Source organism: Tamandua tetradactyla, chromosome 24 (genome assembly GCF_023851605.1).
Source record: "Tamandua tetradactyla isolate mTamTet1 chromosome 24, mTamTet1.pri, whole genome shotgun sequence".
Classification (NCBI taxonomy): domain Eukaryota; kingdom Metazoa; phylum Chordata; class Mammalia; order Pilosa; family Myrmecophagidae; genus Tamandua; species Tamandua tetradactyla.
This window is the reverse complement of record NC_135350.1, coordinates 21,294,255-21,320,493: the sequence shown is the minus strand read 5'-3', so window position 1 is coordinate 21,320,493 and position 26,239 is coordinate 21,294,255. Positions and strand designations below refer to the sequence as shown.

Here is a 26,239-nt window from a genome sequence, read left to right as displayed (position 1 = left end):
ATTCTTCAACTTTTAAATATTTATTGATTTTGGTGATAATTGCTCTCTCCCAGATAGAAACTGAAAAAAAAAGTTTTCTTCTGGAAAAAGCTACTAAAGGCAGTTTCTCTCCCAATACATTCATAAGTTTATGCTTCAATTTTCTAATGAATTAACCAAATCGATATCTGCAAAATTAATCTGAAATTTAAGAATTACTGCTTAATGTGCATATGGTACAGCTTCTGAATAGGAAAGATATTTTTCTCTATGTTAGGTACAAAATATATTGCAGGCATGAAACATCAAAAAGGTAGTTGACACGGGAAATTGATTACATTGAATCTAAATTGAATTTTAAACATTATTTAAACTGACAATTCAAATAAAATTCAAATGACCCATAAACTGAATTCTCATAACTCCTATTCAGGAGGAAATGTTTAGCTTCATACTAAAAATTTTTAATTAAACTAGAACAGTGTTATTCAAATTTTTTCAGGTATCAGGGTAACTGGAAGACTACTGTTTGCAAATCACCTAAACCACTGATTAAGCATCAAAACTATTAAAAAACTTTTTGCTAAAACAGACTCCTTACACCAGATTCTAGTATATGAACCTGAGCACATTTATAGGTGGGTATAGTCAGATGGGGAGAATGAACCATTATTTGTTTTTAGTAGCAAAACTCCTCCATTTAGGTTACACCTCTGAAGGAGAGTTCACCTAGAGACTATAAATTCAGCTACACCTATTTGTGCAATTTAAATTAGATGTTTTCAAGTCTTTTCAACAACAGTCAAAAATATCAGCAGTCCTAAATCACCTCTTCAATCAACAACCATCTCTGATTTACTTTCATCTTCTGACTTTAGAAATTACAGATCTGGTTCAACTGAATAGCATTCTAGGGTCACCAGAGCCCTAAAGATAAGAGAATTCTTGTACTGACACACCATGTTCTATCTCACTGATTTCACATAGTTACTCCTGTGAATAATTCAACTAAGCACTGTGCATTATCTTTTAAGGTCCCCCTTGACTCCTCCACCTTTCACCCTTGATTTCCTTTCCTTCATCTTTGATTTTCTGAACCTTTTGCAGCTCTTATCCTAGAAGACTACTAAACAATCTTGTATTGTTTGGTAATTGTTCATCTCTCCCTCTCCCCATCCCAATTAATGTGCAGCACATTAAGGGAAAGGTGTATAATCCATACCAAACACACACAGTCTTGAGCAAAGAACTCAACCAATATTTTAGCAGCTTTTAAACAATTCATTGATACTTGTGAGATTTCTGAGGTTCCATTATTCAATGCTCCTTTATACTGAATAGTTCCTTCAACTGAAAAGAAACAAAACAAAACAAAACAGTATTCTTCACCTTACAAAACTTTCTTTATGCCTTGTTGCTTCCAGTTTGCTTTCAACTGGCCTCAGAGAAAATGAACACTGAGAGAAAGCCAAACTGATCATTTCAGCAGATCAAGAACACACCACATTGGAGTCCTGAATGTAACTTCAGAGGCAGCAAAAAGGAGTTCAATTCATTCAAGAATACTTAACTTGGAAAAGCTTAGAGCTCATTTTTTTTCTTAAAAAAAAAAAAAATACACTAAAAGGTACCTACCTACCTGCTTTGAGAATCAGTTTGTACATATTTTTGCACTTTTATGATTTTTAATGTGCTACAAAGTTAAAAAACAACTCTCTTAAGTATATGTCTATATATTCAAATCATAAGTACAATTGTTATAACGGGTAGGAGACTCAAAAAGACAAACAAAACCACATCTCGTAGCTTACCATATATAGGGGAAAATGTGAAGTAGATCAGATGACAAATATTATAGGCTTCAATTCTAACATCTTTCCAGATTCCCTGGGTAGGAAAGGAAGGCCCCCAGTCCCAACTAAAGGAACACTGCTCCTACAATTTCAAGGAGGGAAAAAAGATATATTCTGATTACAAATAAATATTTGTAAATATTATGAAAAATGATATACAGAGACATTTTTTAATTAATTTTTTTTCCAAATACAAGCCTCTAAAATGGTCCCCAATGATCCCCTTTCCTTCTGGTATTCCCTCTCCTTGAGTATGGATTGGACCTGGTAAATTAATTGCAACCAACATAATACAACAAAGTAATGGAATGTCACTTCCAAATTTAAATTATAAAAGACTGTGCCCTCCCACCACTTTTCCATCTCCCCCAAATGAAACTCTGTACCAGTTAAGCATTAACTGGATGGTGGTCATGGTAGCTCAACCATGAACGTAATTAACACCGCTGAAGTCTATATTGGAAGGTAGTTTAAAAAAGAAAAATTTTAGGTTGTATATATGCCACTAGAATAAATTTAAAAAAAACAACACACATAGCATTGTCCAAAACTATGGACTAAAGTTAATTATTACAATATTGTTTCATCTACTGTTGAAAAGGAACCACAAAATTGCAAGTTAATAATTGGGAAAAACTATGTGTGAATGTGGGTATATGGGAACTCTGCATTTTCTGCAAACCTACAACTTCTGTAATTAAAAAAAAAAATTCCTTAAAAAAAAAAAGACTGTGCCCTCTGTCTGGGGCACTCTGGCTTGCTGTCTCTTTTGCTCAAGGTGGAGGCCAGTTGCCATACCATGAGGCAGCCCTGTGCTGAGAGAGGCCCCATGAGTGAGTTTGGAGGTGAACTTTCTAAGGCCCTGCCACTAACCACATGCGTGAGCCTGGAAGGAACTCTGGTGCCCTAGTCAGGCGTTGAGATGACAGCGTCCCTGCTGATAGCTCGACTGCAACCTCATGAGAGGCCTTGTGCCAGAGGCACCCAGCTAAGCCAAAGTCAGATTCCTGACTAACAGAACCTGGAATAGTACATTTTGTTATAAGCTGATAAGCTATGGGGTGATTTTTCACTCAACAATAGATAATTAACATAATATCTAAAATATCAACTTCTGCAATATAGCTAAATTTGGCAGAAATGTTCCAAGAATATCAACTCTAATTAAGAAGAGTTGTCCCTGTATTTTTCAAAAGCATGTAACATTGAAGCAAGTAACACTAGTGTGCCAGTCTGAAAGGATTATGTACCCTGGAAAAGCCATGTCTTAATGCTGATCCATCTTGTGGAGGCAGCCATTTCTTTTAAGTCCTATTCAGTATGCAGGTTGGAAGCTTGATTAGATTATCTCCACAGAGATGTGACTCCCCCAATTATGGGTATTAACCTTTGATTAGAGGGAGATGCGACTCCACCCATTCCAGGTGGGTCTTGATTAGTTTACTGGAATCAGAATCCTTTAAAAGAGGAAACATTTTGGCAAAAGCTTGGGAGCAACAAAGCCACGAGAACCCTGAGAGCTCATGCAGCCTGAGACCTTTGGAGATGAAGAAGGAAAACGCCTGGGAAGTTAAAACTGAGATGTACAGGGTTCCTACTTGGAATGATGGAAATGTTTTGGTAATGGATGATGGTGACTTTAGTACAACATTGTGAATGCAATTAACAGCACCGAAATATATATAACTGAATATGATTAAAAGGGGAAATGTTAGATTGTATACATGGTAACAGAACAAAAATTTTCTAAACAAAATCCATGGAACTGCACTACACAGTGAATCCTAAGTTAAACCAGTGTAATATAATAGTATAGTTGTGTATATGGTATAAATAGTACAACTATAAAAATGTGCTGTCGTCAATTGTAACAAATGATCCACACCAATGTAAGGTGTTGGCGGTGGTGGTGAGGTGTATGGGGATCCTGTATTTTATGAATGATTGTTCTGTAAACACATAATTCTCTAATAGAACGAAAGAAAACAATGGCCCTAAAAATGCTCAAAGAGATGAAGGAAAACATGGCTAAAAAAACTAAAGGAAATAAAGAAAACAACAAGATGAACACAAAAAGAACATCAATAGAGAGATGGAAAAGAGGAAGAAGAACCAAACAGAGCTGAGGACCCCAGTATCAGAAATTAAAAATTCCCTATAGGGGTTCAACAGAAGATTGGAGTTGGCAGAAGAAAGAATCAGAGAACTTGAAAATAAGACAGTTGAAATCACTCAGTGTGAGGAGTTAGAAAGAAGAATGAAGAAAAGGGAACAGAGCTTGGGGAAGCTGTGGGACATCATCAAGTGAACCATTACATACATTGTGGGAGTCCCAGAAGGAGAAGAAAAACAACGGAAGAGAGAATACTTAAAGAAATAATGTCTGAAAACTTCTCAAATTTAACAAAAGGCATGAATATACACAACCAAGATGTTCAACAAACTCTAAACAGAATAAACACCATCAGACCCACGCAACTATTGACTGTAAAAGATAAAGAGAGAATTCTGAAAACTGCAAGAGAGAAGCAAAGGGTCACATATAAGGGAATCTTGATAAGACACATTACTGAGGTTGTGCAGTGCTTCCTATATTTCAGGCTGGGAGTACATCAATGTATAAATCAGGCCTTATCCTTCTGCATACAATGCTCATAGTATAGCAAGAAATTCAGGCATTGAGTAAATAATTATAGGCAAGATGACTTTTACAAGAAAATGGACATAGAATATAGAACCACAGAAGCAGAGAGGTCAGGGGGCAGTGTGTTTCCTTGAAAAAGTGCTTTTATACAGAGAACTGAAAGTTAAGTACAACTTAGGTGAAGTGAGTTTGGGAAAGACGGAAGTAGATGTACACCTTTCAGAAGGAACAGTGTTTGCAAAGGCTTTGAGGTGCAAGAAAATATGATATTTTCCAGGAGATAAAGAGAGATTAATGGAAAGGGAGAGAGAAGATTAAAGAAGTGGGGATGGCACTGCTAGGTATATGCCTGGAGGAATTGGAGTGGGAACTCAAAGGGGCATTTGCACACTGGTGTTTAAGACAGCAGTGTTAGCGATTTGCAATAGATGGAGGTGGCCTAAGGGTTCATCAACTGAGGAATGGATGGGGAACTGTGGTACATACATATAACAACTACTGAGCACCTGCAAGGAGGAATGAAGTTGTGAGGTATGCAACTAGGTGAATAAACTCTAAGGACAGTATGTTGACTGAAATGACAGAAACAAAAAGACACTCAAATGGACTGACTATAATATACAAACTCAGATAATTGAAGTCTAGAGCATGGATTATTAGGTTGGGGCTATTGTAAAGTGTCCTAGATTGCAAGCTCCTATAGCAGTCAGATCTATTCTGCAGTTGTTATTGTTATTTTTAAATTCTGAGATGTTGAGCTATTAGTGTATAACCTGATCATTCCCTGAAACTTCGGGTATTTGTGTGATATCTGAGACTCAGGGTCAGAGCTCTGAAGCTATGAAAGTCAGCACTACCCATATGGCAATTGTTAAAAAAAGTTGAAAAAGTGATCAGACTTCAACTAGAGATATGGATCAAACTGAACAGGGCAGAACTATGATAAATCAGAATACAGGGTAAAGGATGATATAGTCCATATTTCAAAACTTCAACTTCTGTGTAGACCAAAGGAAGAGACGTTTATTCGGTGCAAAATTTATACTTTTGGTACCACGTTATCTAATTTAACTTGTATGGTCAGTTTATTCAAACACCATAATTACATGGACTCTTGAATAGGACATGAGGATTGTTGATTTGTACAGGTTAGTGTGGTGGCCCGATAAACTCCAGAGTAATTTGGGCAGAGAATAAGTCTTTGCAAAATCCCCTTGCGGGACTGGGAATAAAGGAGGAAATATTCAACTTCCCCATCTGTGGAATTCCTGATATTCTCACAAGTAGTGAGGACCTCAAATTTGATAGGCTGAACCCTCGATCTTGGGGCTTGCCCCTATGAAACTTATTCCTGCAAAGGAGACACTAGGCCTACTTATAATTATGCCTAAGAGTCATCCCCAGAGAACCTTTTTTGTTGCTTAGATGTGGCCTCTCTGTCTAAGCCAACTAGACAGGTGAACTCACTGCCCTGCCCCCATATGTGGGACATGACTCCCAGGAGTATAAACTCCCTGGCAAAATGGGACCTGACTCCTGGCAATAAACCAGGACTTGGCATCATGGAATTGAGGAAACCTTCTTGACCAAAAAGGGGAAGAAAGATGAGACAAAATAAAGTCTTAATGGGTAAGAAATTTCAAATAGAGCCAAGAGGTTATCCTGGAGGTTATTCTTATGCATTATATAGATATCCCTTTTTAGTTTATGGTGTATTGGAGTGGCTTGAGGGAAGCACCTGAAACTGTGGAACTGTGTTCCAGTAGCCTTGATTCTTAAAGACAATTGTATAACTATATAGCTATTACAATGTGACCATGTGATTGTGAATACCTTGTGTCTGATGCTCCCTTTGTTCAGGGCATGAACAGATGAGTAAAAAAAATGAGGACAGAAATCAATACCTAATGGGTGGAGGGGATAGGGGTAAAAAAAAATGGGTAGATTGCAATATTAGTAGTCAATGAGAGGGAAAGGTAAGGGATATGGGATGTATGAGTTTTTTCTTTTTTTCTTTTTATTTCTTTTTCTGAAGCGATGCAGATGTTCTAAAAATGATCATGGTGATGAATACACAACTAGTGATGATACTGTGAGCCACTGATTGTATACTTAGGACAGACCATATGGCGGGTGAAAATATCTCAATAAAAATATTTTTAAAAATTCATTTGTAAACAGAAAATGGCAAATGCTGGAGAGGATGCGGAGAAAGAGGCACACTTATCCACTGTTGGTGGGAATGTCAAATGGTGCAACCACTGTGGAAGGCAGTTTGGCGGTTCCTCAAAAAGCTGAATATAGAATTGCCATATGACCCAGTAATACCATTGCTGGGTATCTACTCAAAGGACTTAAGGGCAAAGACACAAATGGACATTTGCACACCAATGTTTATAGCAGCGTTATTTACAATTGCAAAGAGATGGAAACAGCCAAAATGTCCATCAACAGAAGAGTGGCTAAACAAACTGTGGTATATACATACGATGGAATATTATGCTGCTTTAAGACAGAATAAACTTATGAAGCATGTAATAACATGGATGGACCTAGAGAACATTATGCTGAGTGAGTCTAGCCAAAAACTAAAGGACAAATACTGCATGGTCCCACTGATGTGAACCGACATTCGAGAATAAACTTGGAATATGTCACTGGTAACAGAGTCCAACAGGAGTTAGAAACAGGGTAAGATAATGGGTAATTGGAGCTGAAGGGATACAGACTGTGCAACAGGACTAGATACAAAAACTCAAAAATGGACAGCACAATAACACCTAACTGTAAAGTAACCATGTTAAAACACTGAATGAAGCTGCATCTGAGCTACAGGTGTTTTTTTTTTTACTATTATTATTACTTTTATTTTTTTCTCTATATTAACATTCTATATCTTTTTCTGTTGTGTTGCTAGTTCTTCTAAACCGATGCAAATGTACTAAGAAACGATGATCATGCATCTATGTGATGATGTTAAGAATTACTGAGTGCATATGTAGAATGGTATGATTTCTAAATGTTGGGTTAATTTCTTTTTTTCCGTTAATTAATAAAAAAAAATTCATTTGTAAACAAAAATTCATTTGAAAACATATAATACATTTTCTTCATAATTAAACAGTATGAATTACTTATTAAACGCCAAAGCAAAACTTCACTCAAATATTATGATTATTGAAATTATATAATAATAAATATTAAAATACAATATTTAATAAAAAAATTTTTTTAAAGAAGTGGGCATGGGCCAGACAGAGAGACAATGACTACGGACTTTAGACTAAAAGGCAATGAGAAGCCGTTGAAAGGTTTTAAGAAGGGAATGGTGTGATCATTTTTTTCCATAAAGACCATTCTGGCTACTGTGTGGGAAATTAATTGGAGAAGTATAAGTTAGATTGTAGAGATACCAGTTAGGTAGCCAGGGCAATATTTCATGCAAGAAATGAAGATAGACTAAACTTGAGATATGGGAGTAGAAATGAAGTATGGACATACTCAAGAGCTTAATGGCTCCTGAGGTAACATCCACATCATAAAAAAGATGAAGGAATCAGCTAGAGGAGGAAAAAGACTGAGAGGTGCCAAGGAGAAATCTTTGCTTCTGACTTGAGCAACAGTTATGGCTAGTACCCCATACAACAGACAGAGACCCCTGGGAGAAGGTTTAGATCACAAGTGCAATACTGGACATACTGACCTTTAGGTCCCTGTGAATCAGGTAAGTGAAGATGTCACAAAGGTAATCAAGCATAAGGTCTGGAACTGAAGATGGGTCTGGGTTGAAGTGGCAATGTTGAGAGTCACTGGCAAATCGGCTCGGTATTGAAGACATGAAGGTAAATGAAATAGCCTATAGAGGGTATAAAGGGAGAGAAATCTAGAACAGAGAGAGAGGCTGAATAATGTAACCCTTAAGAGGAGGAGAAGGATCTGCATAACGAGACTTCCTGCAAGAGGTATAGGTGGAAAACAAGGAGAGTGGTGTTGAATATTGTTAAAAAGGTAGTTGAAGCAATGGATCCCATGATCTAGGCTGGATGCAGAAGAAAAATGAGACAAGAGGGCCTTCTGTCGATATGGAGAAAGCAGAGGGATCAAAGGATCAAAAGTTAAAGTATAGGCAAAGAATAGGCAAACACGTTCCCTTTGTTCTCCATTCCCTACTCCCGCCCCACTAGATTCATATAAGCAAAGCTGCGGCGTTATGCTGATTACAAACTGAGAAATTCGTAATGACAGAAATGAACCTCTGAAATAGCTCATTTCACCAGCCAGCATCTTGAATGGCTATATAACAAGGTCATTTATATTGTTTCACTGTATCCTCAAATCAAACTTATCAGAAGGAAGGGCAGACACTAGCTCCACAGACAAATGATGGACATGCCAAAGCCACTCTGTGTTTGGAAAGCTAGAACGCAAATCCAAGACTCCCAACTTGGTGTTCAATTCAGATCCCTTCCCAATGGACTATGTCTAGCCAAAAACACAAAGATGCAATTCATTGTTTCAGAAAGTCTGCCCAAGGGTTAGTGTCCCATATACTGTTACAGCAGAAATCAGGGTCTGATTCCTAATTTCAGTGGCACAGGGCTTTATAATTCTATCTAGGTGTCTTGAGGTCTTATTTTAAATATCACTAATTGAATAGGGGTAAAGGGGAAACACTACATGGATATATGTACAACAAAAATAATTGCCTTTATGGACAACATGAAAAGTGAACTGTATAACAGGAAAACGTCAACAGTACCACAGCAATACCTGGGGTACATAATGGGGGGAGAGACAAGAGTTAGGGGGAGATCTGGATTTTTCTATTTGGTGGGGATGTGTTTATTGGTTATCTTTCTCTCGGGAACAATGAAATTATCTTAAATTGATGGACTGCTGACTTTGGACATTATACATGAGGCCCAACAGATGGAGGTGGCTGAAAACTGCACTAACTGAGAAGTAGATTGGTGAACGATGGTATACACATATGATGGAACATTGTGCTGCTGCAGAAAGGAAGGAAGTTGTGAGGCAAACAATGATGTAAATGAACATGTGAGACATTTGGTGAGGCTCAATAAGCCAGGAACAAAAAAGCAAATACGGTATGATCTCATTTAGAAAATATAAGAAAACTGGGGCCTAGACTCTTAGAGCAGTCACATTTAGTCTGGAGTGGTAACTGTTATTTCTGAATTTTGAGGGGCTGTTTTATACAAATACAATCTGGTATTTAGAGATAAGAACAAAGTCGATCAGGTCAGGAATAAAGTAATTCAGAATGCAGGTGTAAGGAAGACATTGTCGGTATTTTAGACCCTCACCTACTCTTTGAGACCAAAGGAAGAAAGATTCATTTTATCCAGAATCTAAATTTTCAGTAGCACATAATAACTCAACCTGTCAGGATAGATCATTTAAACAATCCAAACACATGGAGCCCAGAATAAGAATGAGAGCCTTTAAGCCTGTATTACTTAATATTACGCCTGGCTATATCCCAGAATATATTAAGCAGATAACCAAAAAGTATTGGCTAAGTCCCTTGAGGGATGGAAGAGAAAATATGTTAATATTTTATGTTAAAATATGTTAATATGTTAATATGAACTATTAAAATTTACCACTGGGGACATCCCAGATACTGTGCCAAACATTAGGGACACCCAAATCAATAGGCCAAGCCCTTGATCTTGAGGTTTGCTCTTGCGAAGCTTATGTATATAGGAGAGAAGCTTTGCCTACTTATAGATATACCTAAGAGTCACCTCTGGAAGACCTCTTTTGTTACTCAGATGTGGCCTCTCTCTCTCTAAGCCCAACTCTGCAAGTGAAAATATTGGCCTTCCTCCTACATGGGACATGACATCCAAGGATGAAAGTCTCCCTGGTGATGTGGGAGATGACCCCCAGGGATGAGTCTGATCCTGGCACTATAAGATCAACAATTTCATCCTGACCAAAAGAGGAGAAAGAAGTGTAACAAATAAAGAGTCCAAATAGAGTTGAGAGGCTACACTGGAGGTCACTCTTATGCAAGTTTTAGTTATACATTGCTACTATCAAACTTGATAAATCCCAACCAAAACCATTCCAGCCAATCCTAAAGAATATCAAGGGCATTATATAAGATTCTACAAATATTCCATGCACTGGGGTAACTTTCAGGCTACAACCTTCAAATGGGTCCCTGGAACAGATAGGTCCTGAAGTACATAGGGCCCAGAACATCAATTAGTTTCATCCCCCTATTCCATATTATCAACAGCCCCTTCCAACATGAAAAAGCTAGAACAGTCATAGCCCTAGTACCACTAAAGAGTTAGAGAAAGATCAAAGGTGATGGTGGAGTTATACAGAGAAGGCTGGGTTTAACAAATGAGTATGAGTGCTGCATCAGTATACTGATAATTCTTTTAGTCTCTAGTACCTTAGAGCAGCTAGATGTAAAAAGCCTAAAATTGTGGAATTGTAACCCACACCAAACTCTGAAATCTATTCTACAACTAATTGTTCTGATGCGCTTTGAAATTTATTGCTTTTTTGTATATATGTTATTTTTCACAAAAAAGAAAAAAAAAGAGAAGGAAGAATATAATAAGAGAACAGAATTAACAAATAACTATGACTGCTGAATCAATATAATGATATTTCTTTTGGTCTCCAGTGTTCTAGAGCAGCTAAAAGCAAAAATGAAAAATCATGTAACTAATCCATACCAAACTTTAAAATCTGTTCTATAATTATTTGTTAAAATGTACTTGGAAATTTACTGCTTTTTGTATATATGTTATTTTTCACGATAAGAAAGTTAAAAAAAAAAAGTAAACTGCATTCATTCTTTTCACATTAGGACAAGGGACAGTTCTGGTTTTGAGGGAAGGCTAAATCTGGAAGGGGAGAAGGGAAAAGGGCAATCTCTAGGATTCAAACCGCTATGCTGTTTGAAGATAAAAGACTAAGAAATCAAAAGATGAATCTCAGACAGAATTTACATGTTACACAGGATACCTGACTGCTGAGTATTACCAAAGCAATATTCAAAGACTGTTCAGTTATGTAGTATGAACAAATGGTTAAAGAGTAACTGACACGCAAAAAAAATTAATATAAAACAAAATAAAAAGTAACTGATACAAGGTTGAGTAAATTGAATCAAGCAGGAGAAAGTAAAATCTTGACCTCAATACCTATATTAAGGAAACATAATATATGGTAAGACCACCCAGCAAAAGCAGCACCTCTTAATTAGACACAAATAATCAGAATTCATTGGTCTTACCTAAAGAATGCTGGCAAAAAAATCTTTGTGTCCTCATAATGAACCAATGAATTCTATTTCTTGTTAGATTTTCCATAGAATACTAATTTACTCATGTATTAAAATAAATCAAAGTTATCTAGACCTAACTACTAAAAGAAAAATAATCACCATGATGGGTTTTGTTATCGTTGTATTAGATTTGATGAGACCCTTGCAGTAAATATGAGGACATGCCAGCAAATATATTAATATTTGCAGAAGGCTAATATTACTAAAAATTATTAATCAATGTGAACCTTACAATTTGGCCAAAAGCATAATAAACTTAAATGTTAAAAACTAAACTGATGGATGATTGTTCTAATCTTATCTAATAAAGAAACAACCATCAGTCAAGTTATATTATCGGTTACATATTTTTCTTCTTTTTCTGATATTACCCGAGTTTTGAAGCATGCTTCATGAAGAAAACCTAGAAAGGTGGAATCTCTCCACCAAAAACTCAGATAATCTATTAACATTTATTTCAAAATTTTAAAGCCACTGAGGGGACTGGAAAGAAAAGTCCAATGTCTGAAATGTCACTAGAGTCTTCAAATAAGAGTTTCACACTCTGGCACACCCCATCCTCAAGGCAAAGCCACATCGTTTGAAAAACCATCACCTTTCGAATAAAGTTGACATGGCATTCGCCCTTCTGCTCAAGGGGAGGGCAGTTTGGCGGCACCTGGTAGCGAGCGTGGGCTTGGCTTTGCTGAGCTGCATACAGCACGGCTGACTGGAAGCGCAGCTCAATGGAGTTCACGTCTCTGGCCACACCGGTAATATCAAAGCTCTAAAAGAAGAAAAAAAAAGAGGTGGAAGTAGCCTCATGTGTAAAACTTTACATATAAGCAGAAGGATTGAGAGATGCATAAAATCGATCAAATGTTTAGCTTTTGCTTCCTTGCAGCAGGAAGCACTCTCCAAAGTTAGGTAATTTTGAGTGATGCTTTGAGTTACAATCAAGCACATTTCCCTACCCAAACCAGATTTCTAGGTTTCTCCTATTTTTACTGCCAGAGTGCTGGACCTAAGGAAACTGTGAGCAGAAGATTATCTCTAGCCCTGGAAAGTCTGTTCTGGCTATTTACATGTGGTGTTGCACTGCCAAGGACTTCCTAGATGCTTCATGACAGCCTGACTCTGTGGTATATGCACAGCATGTATTTCTAAGTCATAAGCTATTTTTGTTTGAAAAGTCTATTCTTGAAAGGGAAAGGACACCAGCACACAATGTCTTCATGTAATTATTCCAGAAAGAAAGGAATGTTTTCTTTTAGGATAGTTTGTCAATTGTATTATTCCCCTGAAACCCTGGTTCTTATTAGAGACTCCTCCTTGCTGGATATTCACTTCTATCACAGCTGATGCCGACAGCCACTCTAGAGAAGGACAACCTGCACTGGGGCGATCAAAGTCTTCAGACACACAACAGACATGGCTAAAAATCCTCCTATACACAAATTACCTAACTTCAAAAACTTCAGTTTCCTTTCCCCTAATAGGTACCACACCATCTACACATCACAAAGATGTCCTGAAGTTTAATTTGAATGAGATAAGTAAAGTTCTTGACATATATTGTGCACTTGCAAACAAAACATCCTTTTTCTCCCTCCTCTTACCTCATTCTCAACCCCATCCCTACCACCATGTACTATGCGATCCCAAAGTCCCTTGCACAGGAGCTGCTGTACAGTACAACCCCTACTAAGGACGTTGTGGTGGCTTGGAGTTGGGCACCCCGGAAAAACATGTTCTTAATCTTAACCCATTTCTGTGGGTATGAATCCGTTGAGAATAGGACTTTTGATGAGGTTTGGTCCAACTGAAGCAGGATGGGTCTTAATCCTCTTTTTGGAGACCTGATAGAGAAAGAAGCCATGTCAAAAGCTGGAAGTCAAAGGAACCCAGAAGAAAAAGGAGAAGAAACAACCACGTGCATTGCCAGATGATGGAAAAGTCAATTCCAAAGATTGACAGCCAGCCAGATGATACCAACCTCAGGAGGAAGCAAGCCTTCTAGCCTCTGAAACTGTGAGTCAATAAATTCCTGTTGCTAAGCCAACCTATAGTATAGCTTTTGTTTTATTAGAAAAGAAATTAAAACAGATCAGATGATCAGACATACTCCTGTCAAGCAGTCTTTTCACGTACTGATTAGACAAAAGATAAAAATGAAAAACCATATGTACCCACATAATTTAGTATGAAAATCATCAACAACCAAAACAAAATGACTTCAGAATTGTAATGTTCACCACATTCCTTTATGTTTTTGCATTATCAAAGTTTGGAGGCATACATACAATTATACTACTGAGCAGCTGCAAGAAGGAATGAAGTTGTGAGGCATGCAACTAGGTGAATGAACTTTGAGGACAGTATGCTGAAGGAAATGTTAAAAACAAAAAGACAAACACTATCATGCCTCACTCATATGGATTAGCTATAGTAAACAGACTCGGAGAACTGAAGTTGAGAACATGGGTTATCAGGTGAAGGCCTAATATAAAGTGTCCTGGATTGTAAGCTCGCACAGCAGTCACATCTATTATGGAGTTGAAGCTGTTATTTCTAAATTCTGATACACTAAGCTATTTGTATATAACCTGGTCATTTTGGAAACTTTGGGTATTTGTGTAACACCTGAGACTCAGAGTTAGAGCTCTAAAGCTATGAAATTCAGCATTACCCCATATAGCAACTGTTAAAAAAGTTGAAAAAGTGATCAGATTTCTACTAGAGATATGAATGAAGCTGATCTGAATAGGACTAAGGTAAATCAGAATACAGGGTAAAGGATGATATTGTCCATATTTTAAAACTTCAACTTCTGTGTGAGACCAAAGGGACAGATGTTTATTTGGTACAAAATGAATATTTCGGGTAGCACATTATCTAAATAACTTGTATGGTCAGGTTATTTGAGCTCCATAATTACATGGAATCTTGAATAAGAAGTGAGATTTTGTTAATTTACACAGGTTAGTGTGATGCTCCAATATATCCCATTCTCTGGGCAAGAATAGAAAGTATTTGCAAAGTCCCCTTTGAGGACTGGGGAGAAAGGAGGAAATATTCAACTTCCCCATCTGTGAAATTCCTGATATTCTTGTTAGCAGTGGGGACAACCAATTCAATAGGCTGAGCCCTTGGTCTTGGGGCTGGTCCCTGTGAAACTTATTCTTGCAAAGGAGAAGCTAAGCCTACTTAGAAATATGCCTAAGAGTCACTCCCAGAGAATCTTTTTTGTGACTCAGATGTGGCCTCTCTCTCTAAGCCAACTCACAGGTGAACTCACTACCCTCCCCACTATGGGGGACATGACTCCCAGAGATGTAAATCTCCCTGGCAGCGTGGGACAGGACTCCTAGGATGAGCCAGGACCCAGCATCATGGGATGAGAAAGCCTTCTTGACCAAAAGGGGAAAGAGAAAAATAAGACCAAATAAAGTGTTCATGGCTGAGAGATTTTAAACAGAGTCAAAGGTTGTCCTGGAGATTATTCTTATACGTTATACAGAAATCCCTTTTAAGTTTATGGTACATTAGAGTAGCTCAAGAGAAGTACCTGAAACTGTTGAACTGTGTCCAGTAGCCTTGATTTTGAAGAATACTGTATAGTATTCACTTATTACACTGTGTTTGTGTGATTATGAAACCTAGTGTCTGATGCTCTTTTATCCAGGGTATGGACAGATGAGTAAAAAAAAAAATAAGGAAAAATAAATAGATAAATAATAGGTGAGTTAAGGGACAAAAAAATTGAGATTGAAATACTAGTGGTCAATGAGAGGGAAGATGGGGTATAGGATGTGTGAGTTTTTCTTCTTATTTCTTTTTCTAGGGTGATGCAAATGCTGTAAAAATGATCACAGTGATGAAAACACAGCTATGTGATGATATTGTGAGCCACTGATTGTACACCATGTATAGAATGAATGTGTGTGAATATTTCTCAATCAAAACACAGAAAGAACAAAACAAAAGCAAGGAAAGAAAAAAAAAAAAAGAGCTTGGGGTCCAGGAGAAGGACACTGACAACCAGAGACAATGGCACCACTGGGTGGTAGGTGCTAAACTAGGGGGAAGGAAGCACAGGACAGGAGCCTCACGTTTCAAAGGACGACCACCTCACCCAGCCTGTGGTCCAAGAAGGCTTTATGGAGGAGATGACCCCTGAGCTTTGTCCAGAAGAACATATGAGAGCAATGCGGGTTGGGAGGCTGGGGATGGCAGGAACCCCAGGCAAGGAGAGGAACTGCATGTGCGAGGAAACAACAGCATTCTGTTTGGAACTTCATTAATTCGTTATCTGCAAAGGTCCTCAGCTCTTCGCCTAGGTGATTTCAAATTGTTGGGCTCTTAGGCCCTGGTGAAGCCAAGAAAGGGACAAAGTGGGATTCTCCTCTCCCCTGATGATGGAAGCAGCCCACAATAATGATTCTCTCTGCATAATAAATGAACGTATTGTCAATATTGAGCCCTAACACAATTCCTAACACAGTTTCTTCCACAAAGCAGTGACTTGCCATGAGAAATTTTCTCTTTTCTTCCATTCCCATCCTCATTCCTACAACATACTTATTGCTGTCTGGTAATTAGACACTGATTTTGAACCTAGTATTAGAAATAATCCTGACTAAATTGTATATTAACTCAGGTTATTAGAATTTCAATACATTTAGTCTTCTCTACAATCTGGAATAGAATTTCCTTGAAATACCCTTTATGGCTTAGGAGTAATGATGACATTATTTTACTCAGTAGAATTATAATATTACAATAGACTTTGAACAAAAGCAATTTTAGGCTAAAATCTACTTGCAGACTTCTTCACCAAATATTTTGTGATAACGAGAATTGCAAGTGCTAAAATAAACAAGCTTCATCAAATCTATGAATCAAAACCTGAATTCTTTTTACCACTGAAACTATTATAAACTATTATGTATCATAAAACTGAATAAATTTTAATATTCAATAACAATATTTAAACTCAAACTTTTTAAACACTCCAGCGTTTCTGGCCATACTCTGGATTATCAAAAACAGAGAAAGGAGCATTTGTCACACACTTCGTACGTGCCAAGCACATAGTAATACCAGCCATTTTATATAATTAGCTTATTAAATCCTCCCAATAACAACATGGAATATGTAGCATTTTTACAAATGTGGCAGCTGAGACTCAGAGAATAAAAGTGGCAATGCTCTGAAAGCCAGTACTAGTCTGCATCACCGAGTGTGCACTAGCCTTTCTTTACTGACAATAACAATACAAATACATATAAGTAGGGTTTTTTTCAAATCTGATGTCATTATATACTTACATATCTACTGAACATGTTGTCTGTTTTCCCAATAGAGACACTGTTGAGCAGGATTTCAGCAACTGTATCAACTCCCTCAAAAATCAATTTCACTTTTTGCCATTTGCTAAAAAAAGGAAAGATTTTATAAATTTTTATCAAATAAAATTTGATAAATCTTAGTTTATTAGTTAAGAACTAAAGGAATAACTATTTCATGAAAAATGTACATGCTTAAAAAGTGGTTCCCAAGGAAATTTTCAAAAGTACTGGTTTCATATACTTTCATATTCTTTGAATAATTCAGATTATCTTTCTTCGTAATATATCAATTACCATAAATATAAAAGTATGCAAACAATGTATAATTTCCAAATGCATGATATTTTTCTAGTTATTTCACAAAGTTCTTAAGAGAATCAAGATAAATAATAGACACAAGAGGGTTTTCACAAAGTATTACATTACTGAAACTATCTAAGATAAGGCATTTACCATCTAACAAGTACTTTTAAGTGACTATTTTGTGGCCAGGACTCTACTAAGCCTTATAAGGAACTACCTCTCTGAAATTAAGGAGTCTGCATTCTGGTTGGCATTCAAGCCTAAAATATAGGGAACAAACAGAAAACTTCTGATTTGTTCTATCATGGAGTATGATGTTGGTGGACAGACTTATAAGTGCTATCAAAGCTTATTTTATCAGGAAAGACTTCAAGGAAATCAGAAACTCAAAGATGGATAGAATAAATAAAATGTGATATATCAACACAATGGCTTTCATTGACAATAAAAAGGAATGAAATACTTACCTGCTACAACATGAATGAACCTTGAAAACATTATTATGTTATATCTCAATAGAGCTGGTATATACATTAAAAAAAAAACAATGCGTAGAAGTCGTCCCCACAGAAAGAACAAAACCAAAGCAAGGAAAGGCTAACAGTTATGATGAAAGATATAGTACACGATCTGTGCTGAGTTAAGGGGAGTGGAGCTGGACAAGTCAGTGTGGCTTGGGGCAAGGAGGAATAAAGGCAAGATTAAGAAGTGTAGTATTTTCACAGATAAGCAGAGAAATTTAAACTTGATTTGCCAAGCAAAAAGAAGACACTTGCCATTCTTCAATAAGAGCATTTAGCAAATTTGGGGGAGATGAATCTAGTGTTTCTACACACAAAAGACTGGAAAATAAAAAGACATAGCAAAAAGTATAATTAGGCAGCTGTTGGCCTTATTGCAGGCACTTACAAATAAAGGTCTGACCAAAGGTAGAAACTCCAGAAAGGAGAAAAAGACGTCACCCAAGAGAAACGCTGGGAAACACTAACAGCACTCAGAAACAAAGTGATCACAGGGAGATGAAGTGACGATAGAATGAGCCAAAAACACCTTGGAGAGAGAAGACTGCACAAATGGTTTTACCTTAAAAGAAACAATAAGGCTGTTAGAATACAAAGTTAGTATAAGAGGAAAAGTCATTCAGTTAAATGTTGGATATGCTGAGTTCAAAGTGAGATAGGGTGTTATTGGAGATATTTTAAGTATTCTTTGGAAATAGAAACTAGAGCATGGTACCTACATGATACTGAGCATAATATTCTGGGTTCTTTTTTCTTTTAAGAGACTTGTAAATAATTACTTTATAAAGTCATATAAAAGAACAATTTTATTCTGTTTCATGATGAAATAACTGCTTATAATGACAGAAAACAGTCTCTGTGCTTTTTCTCATGCCTCAGAATGTGGGACAAGGCCAAGGTCATGGTTCCCATGGCTGGTTAGCAACACACCAAACAAACGACATATCTCTGATCCAAACTAACAATGTTATAAATGTACGGCACCCTATTGATACTGGGGGTGGGGAAGAGGAACTACAGATAAGAGAATGTGACTAGGTCTAGGAGATTACATTAGCACCACCGAAAAAATAAAAAAAGATACAACTTTGTAGCTGGAGATCAGTTATCACCATCCTCACATACAAAACAAAACATCAATTGTGTATTCACTTTCACAGTACAAGGCTTTATTCTGACTTAACTCTCTAATATGTGACAAAAGAAAAGATTATTGCTTAGACAGTAAAAGAAAAGCTCCTAAAAAACTTATACACACAAGCATCTAGCATACACACACATACCTAACGTCAAAGGGAATCGTAAATGTCTTGCTATATGTCCAGTTATCTAAGGAGATCCATCTGTAGTTGAGGTCATTAAATCTGTAGTAAGGATCCTGTTGATACAAGGCAAAAATTATAGTCGATGAAACAAATTACTAACAATAGCTAAATAAACACCCAGAAATTAATGCACTCAATCTAGGAGTACAAAGGAGTTGGATCATTAATATCAAAAAATGTAAAATTAAAAAAAAAAAGTGCCTGAAATAAAAGAGCTCTGAGATGTAAATAATATAGCTTCATTATTCAAAAAAACATGTGGCTATTAATATTGGCTTCCCTTGTTAGAACCAAACAGAACCTTCAAGGCATTCTCAAGAGACTGGGGTATGTAAGTCCAGTCTCATAGCCCTGTGGGTCTCATATTGCTCACAGCAGCCACTACTCCAGCTGGTCACTAGGGGGCGTGCGACTCCTCTGCTGCCCAAAGGTTAGCAAAACTCCCATCCCTTGATTACACTTAGCATTTCCAGGGCTATTTTTCACTTAGCTTAACTAAGTGAGCACAAAAAGGATCTCTACAGAGAATATACAAGTAGCACAGATACCATCAAACTTACAAACTTTAGGTTTCCGAAATTATTCTAAATCAGAGGTCAGCAAACTACAGACCACGGGCCAAATGCAGCTCACTGCCTGTTTTGTGCAGTGAGCTAAGAATGGGCACGAATCCATAAATTAAGTTGTAATGATGCATAGCCACGCCCATTTGTTTAGGTATTACTTTTAGCTGCTTTCAAGCTACAATGGCAGAGTTGAGCGTTGTGGAAGAGACCATGTGGCCCACAAAGCCTAAGATATTTTGTATCTGTCCCTTTACAGAAAGTATTTGTGGACACGGTTCTACACGACTGGCCGACTGGGTATTCCAGATGCAGCGCCATCGCCTGGCCTTGAGACCTCGCTTGCATAATCCTTAGGTCAGCTGGGGAAAAGGCCCAGGGCTCACATCTATAAGTGCACTAAAATATTACTGGATAGGTATAAAGATGGAAAGGAAGGTAACTACCTGAAACTGCTCTTGATTGAAAGAGATATTTTTATATGGGCAGGGTAGGGGCTGATGAGATTTAAAAACAATAATCAGCAAACTAACTTAAGGTCTGGTTAATGAGGCTCGTGTTCTACTGAATGGGGTGTGCCAGGCCCAGACAATTTGGTTCCTTTTCTGCTCTTCCCCTCCGCCACAGTCAACCCCTCCAATGAATAAACATAAAACAAATATTTAAGGACACAGGTTTGACAGGACACCTAATTATTAGTCTGCCCACATGTCTCCATCCAGCCCTATTTATAACTCTACACTGTGGACTTAGTCCAATACAGTTAAAAATATCATGGGAAGGAAGGTGTGAGGATAGTGCAGCTGCAACACGTCCATCTTCTAAGCCCTGGGGATGGGTGGCAATCTGCCCTTCCTTTGTCCCAGCTCCACGGAGAAGCTGCATGTTAAGGTCAAGAAGACAACTTCTAAGATATGTTTCTTCTAGACAAACAAAATATACAGGTTAAATCTCTTACTGAGGGAAAACATTTTGCCAGAAAGAAAAAAAAAGGTTGTAGAGGCGTAGATTACAGTTATAATAACCATTCCAAATGCCAACGAACCCACTTCATTTAGTTCCCAGTTAGCCTCACTCTCCTTGCTTGTATTAAAATGTTGAGTCCTATTTAAAGCAAATAGCAGCTCAACCTTACCCCAGATAATGACTAAGGACCCACATAAGTCACTGGAGTTGGTAATGGTATCGTTTGTTGACCATCTAGTATACAGCCACCTCTGAAATGGACATTCACACACTTTTATCCTCGTGACAAGCATGTGCAATTAATACAACTGTAAAATAGGAGGAAACTAAGGCTCCAAAAGGTGAAGTGGCTTGCCTGAGGTCCCATAACAAAGCGAAAGTGCATCCAGGAATGAAACCAACTCAGTCTAACATCAAGAAGGTCTGCATTCTTTCTGCGATGCTTGTGATGCTACAATGCCACACCTCCCATATCCTTACACTTTTATACCAAAGGATTATACCGAGGCACCCTGCTGCTCAATAAAAACAATAATTACTACCTGTGGCCTTACAGAGACAGGTCTATTATCATGTCCGAGGTTCAGAGGGATTATGCAACTCAATATCACATGGCTTTTAAGTGGTGGAGCACTGATTCGGGCCCAGGCAATGTGCCTTCAGGATCCACGTGCAACACCATGAACGGCGACAACAATGCTGGAAACATCCTCAACAGTTAAAATGTCAGTGGTACTTAACAATGCATCCCCTGTTGGGGCAATTTTTTCCGCACGGGTTCACGTTTCAGCTCATCTCTGACACCTGTGAGACCTAGCAAATGTGTATAGCATCTCTATACTCCTGTTTTCTCAAGTTATAATGGGGATAATGATAGTACCTATCCCTCATGGGATCAGCATGAGGACAGGAGATAATGTATGAAAAGTGCTTAGAACTCTGCCCAGCACATAGTGAACACTTGATAAATTATAGCTATCATCACTATTGTATGTGCTGGGGTAGAAGGAAAAATATGGATTTTTAAACTGGGATCCTTTCCTAAAAGCTTCTGAAATTCTATTACATAATAAAAATGATCAACTAAAGCCAAACATTCCATTCTGAAGTCTTAACATTTCTGTATAAGGTTAGTATAACAAGCAGAAAAATTACCTACAGCTTTATGAATAAATTTATATCCGGTCATTATGGTCAATATTCGTCGAAACTATTTCTTTGTTTATAAAAGGCACAACAATATACATCTGTCCAAAATGCTGTATATATTTTATTAGAATGCTTTTATGGGTGATAACCTGCAGATTAGGACCTCATGGGCAGAATTATGGCTTCTTGAACAGAATTATTAAGACTAACCTGTTAATCACATATTATTACTATGATAAAATCTTACAGTTTGGGATATTTTGTAAATTTACCCATCTATATAATTATGTGTTTGGGTTTTTCTTTATATTTTTCTGCATCTATTTTTTGTACAATAAGCATTAAACTGCTGTAATTATATTTCTTTATTCGTTTTTCTTTTTTGCTTATGTTACAATCATCTTTTAAAGGATTAAAAGAGAGGGAATAAGAATGCTGTATCAGCATATGAGAATTTAATGCATGACAAAAACAAGAATTTATAGCAGTGGACAAGAGACTAAAGGGATACAAACAAACCGTTCAACACCAAAAAAAAATTTTGTAATAAAGGACCTGGAATAACAACATCACATTATTCAATACTGATGCTGGTGTTAATGATTATTTTCAATAGGCCTGGTGTTCCCTAATCCCCAAGAAAGGCTCTCCCTTCTCTCTCATCCCAGCACCATTTAAGGCCTATAGGCACCTTATTGAAACCTAAAGTTTTTCTAAAAATATGTAAAGAGATTTAAGAGATATTGTACATAATTCCCAGCAAGGAAAAATTAGTTATTTCATACTATGAGCAAACTCATTCTTATTAAGTAGTAACAAAACATTGATTCTTAATACGTAGTCCTGTAACATGGGGCAATTTTCAGATTTGCTAAAGCCATTAATTCCCCATTGGCTTAATTCTGCCAGTAAAACGAAGCAAGGGGAGACCTTGCAAAATAAACCCAGACAGTCTCAAGGTAGGTGTATGGAAGCCTCGGTGTGCCAAGATCAACTGCGGTCTAAGTCAGCAGGGGGTCAACTATGGTCTATGTGATCTGTATAACAGTTAAAATACCTAAATTTGAGAATTATTTGCTTAAAAACAGTGTCAGTGTCACTTCCAGCATTCACTTCCTTTGTGATATACATTCTTGACACAATACGCACTGAGTACCAATTTGGAAATTTTGCATAACCCTAGTCCACTTTCTTGTCATGTAAGTAAATTCAGAATGCTAAGATTGACAGTCATCCATAACAGTGCTTAAAAAATGCATGGCTTTAAAAAAAAAAACTATTTATAGTAGTAATTAAGAAAGTTATGAAGTCAGGCAGTCCTGAGTTGGAATTCCATTTCTAACACTTAAGGTGCTGTGTGACCCTGGACAAGTTCTTAACTTCTCAGGGCTCCATAACTCCATATCATCCATAAAATCCAGATAAGTACACCTACTCCATAGAGTTGTTATGCTAATCAGAATAACACATGCAAGTACCTCTTCTTCCAATTAAAACTATCAGAGAATGAGAAAGCGAAGTGCAGCAGGTGGCCTCTAAGAAGCAGCGGATGATGGAAGCTTGTTTGCAACCTATGTACATAGGCTGCCACAGCATTACCACAAGCTGCTGCACCATGCCTCATGCCTCTACAGATTGGGACACTGATTGGGACAGACACACATCGCATATCCTGAGAGGAAACAGCACCTTTCTTCACATCCCATCATCCTGAAAAGTTGTTTAGCCTTTTCACTAGAACTGCCCGTCCCAACTTTACTGTTGTAGTTCTCATTCTCCTCAACCTATGTGCTTCATCAATCCCAAATCTGACTCCCCGAGGCTTAAAAGAGAGAAATAAAAACGGAGACATTACTGGATATAGTTAACCCTTACTTTGCAAAAGGTTACTGTCTCCTGCCCTTAACCCCGCGGTGCTCTTTGCCAACAGTGTCGCCTCGAGATTTACCTCCACAGACCACAAGATGCAAAGGGCAAGTCAGTGCAAGACCGACGGCACAGCGCAGGGCTGGAGGCTGCCAGGACGTTCCTGGGCCCCTTTCATCAAGAGGGAATCGCGGGCGCGGGATCGCGGCGGGGGGGCAGCACACAGTACCTGGATCAGACCCTGCTGGACCAAGGCGCTGTGCACGCAGCCGGGGACCGCCCCGGGCAGCTCCAGCGAGCCGTTCCCGCTGCGGATCCTCCAGCTTCCCCGCAAGCTGTAGGTGCGCGTCCCGCCAACCCGGCCCACCCCGCACAGCGCCAGCAGCAGGAGTAGGTGGAGGCACATTCCGGGAGCCGGCGCCGTGGAGACCCGGAAGACGAGGATCGCGGCGCTGGTTGGAACCCTCCGGAAAGCCTCCTAGTCCACTCGGAGGAAAGCGAGGCGCAAGCTCTCCCCGCCCCGGGCCGGGCGTAGGGCCCGCCTCCAGGTCAGCTGATCAGCCAGAATTCGCTGCTGCCTGGGCCGGTGACCTCTCTTGGGCGGGCAGAAGCGGGGCCGTCGCGGGCGCCGGAGCTGAAACTCAGGTGCAGGTGCTGGGCCAGATCTGCGCCGTCTCCACCGCTTCCTCGGTCACTCCTGGAGGCCACAACTTTGCACTGTTATTGGGGCAAGCACAGAGTGGCGCAAAGCTTCCGGAGGCGAAGTACAGACTGTGTGGAGACAAACACTGATGAGGCTCCTCACTTCCTCATAGAACAGGAACCCCGCGACAACAGCCCTTACCCGCCTTCCTTTCCCCAAAATTCACACCCCCATCTACTCTGCAGAGGGTCGCTTGGCGGCAGTCCCACGCGCTAGTCTAGTGGATTCCCCCCACCCAAACCCGCTGAGAGAGTAAACAATAAAGACTAATAATAGAACCTAGCGCTTAGAATTGTTTTAAGTGCCGAAAAAATGTGCTTAGAGGATGAACCAGATCCTAGCCCACAGCGAGCGCAGCATGTTATTAGTAGACTCTGTCCCTGTGGTTTATAAAGCCCCAAAGAGAAGGTCCCTGAGTTCCGGAAACTAGCACCAGATGTGTAGGTAAGTTGGAAATCTTCTGCGGCTCACTAGTTGTAGGAGCTGGGCAAGACATAAAATCTTAAATACTTCCGTTTCCTGAACTCCAAAATGTAGGCAGTTCTTTCTTTTTCAGGGTGTTTAACCATAAAATGAGTTAAGGTATGTGTCTGTCTCTAACAATGCCAAGGTACTCAAGAAATACTACAGTTTCAATACAATTCTCTGGTAATCATATGGTCTACTAAAGTCCCATTTTTGCATTACAGTGTAAAAGTGCTCCTAAAAAGGCGTGATGAGAGGGGGAAATTGTGTACTATCTTATTCATAAATCAGTTCTTGTTGGGTTTTTTTTTTTTTTTTTAATATTCTTGCCATTTTTGGTGAAGAAACTTTTGGAAAGTGAGCAAGTCAGTCCTAAATTATCATTTTGTAAATCGGGGATTTCACATCACATGAAATAGACTGACATCACTGTGTTGATGGTGTCTGGCTTATTTCGATATTTAGGAAGGGGTCTTTGTAGAAAAGCTCATCAAATCTGAGCTTTGTATTGCCTCATAATGGCCCTGGACTTGCTTGAATCTATAGGCACAGGTCAGTATATGACTTTGCAGATTCAGAATTTTTCCCAAGCCAGGCAATTGACATTGTGGTTCATGCAGCCCGAGTTCCTAGGTTTGTAGCTGATAGAACTGGGGTCCAGAAAGGTCAGATGACCTGCCAGGCCTGCCCTTCGTAAATGTGGCAGACCCTGTTCTCCTTGCTCCTGTTCTCCTGGCAGTGAAGCCCATTGATAATACCTGGAAGAGGCTCTGACTGGTCCCAATGCCTTGTTTGTTCCAGGAGCTTCCTTACTTTTGATAGGAACAAAGCTCTCAACTTAAATAGTATGCCCTAGTTCAAGCCATTAAACCTCCAGCCATGGTCTGTTCAGTGCTGAGAATGAGACCAGTGGAAGCAAAAGTCACAATGGCATTTTTTCGTAAAATCCAGAGGTTCCGTTAAGCCAAGGCAAAGGAAAAATCATTTTAACCAATATGTTTGAATATATTCTATTGTTCTATTAGGAAAAATTAGAACCAAACCATTTTAAAAAAACAAAACTAAAGACTCTTTCTTCCTTCATTCCATGCCATTTTAAATTACATCACTTTGAGGGCAAAGTGCATCCAAGAAAAAAACCTTAATAAGTACTCTGCCTACAAGTAGGATTGGCATAGACGACACGGTGTTCACATTTTTGTATAGGGTTTTGTATAATTTGTATAAAAATTTTTA

The 26,239-nt window shown here is 38.4% G+C and overlaps 1 protein-coding gene across 1 annotated transcript in view; it reads right to left on the bottom strand.

Moving 5' to 3' along the window:
• MANBA (mannosidase beta) overlaps positions 1-24,568 on the bottom strand; it is a 136,050-nt gene extending 111,482 nt beyond the window's left edge. The window contains exons 1-5 of the mRNA XM_077142671.1: positions 24,065-24,568; positions 19,250-19,344; positions 17,122-17,227; positions 12,408-12,578; positions 1,791-1,914 (exon numbers count right to left, since the gene is read on the bottom strand). Of these exons, the coding sequence (XP_076998786.1) occupies positions 1,791-1,914; positions 12,408-12,578; positions 17,122-17,227; positions 19,250-19,344; positions 24,065-24,241 (673 nt within the window). The 5' untranslated portion in view covers positions 24,242-24,568. The remainder of the gene's footprint in view (positions 1-1,790; positions 1,915-12,407; positions 12,579-17,121; positions 17,228-19,249; positions 19,345-24,064) is intronic.
• Positions 24,569-26,239: the final 1,671 nt, after the last annotated feature.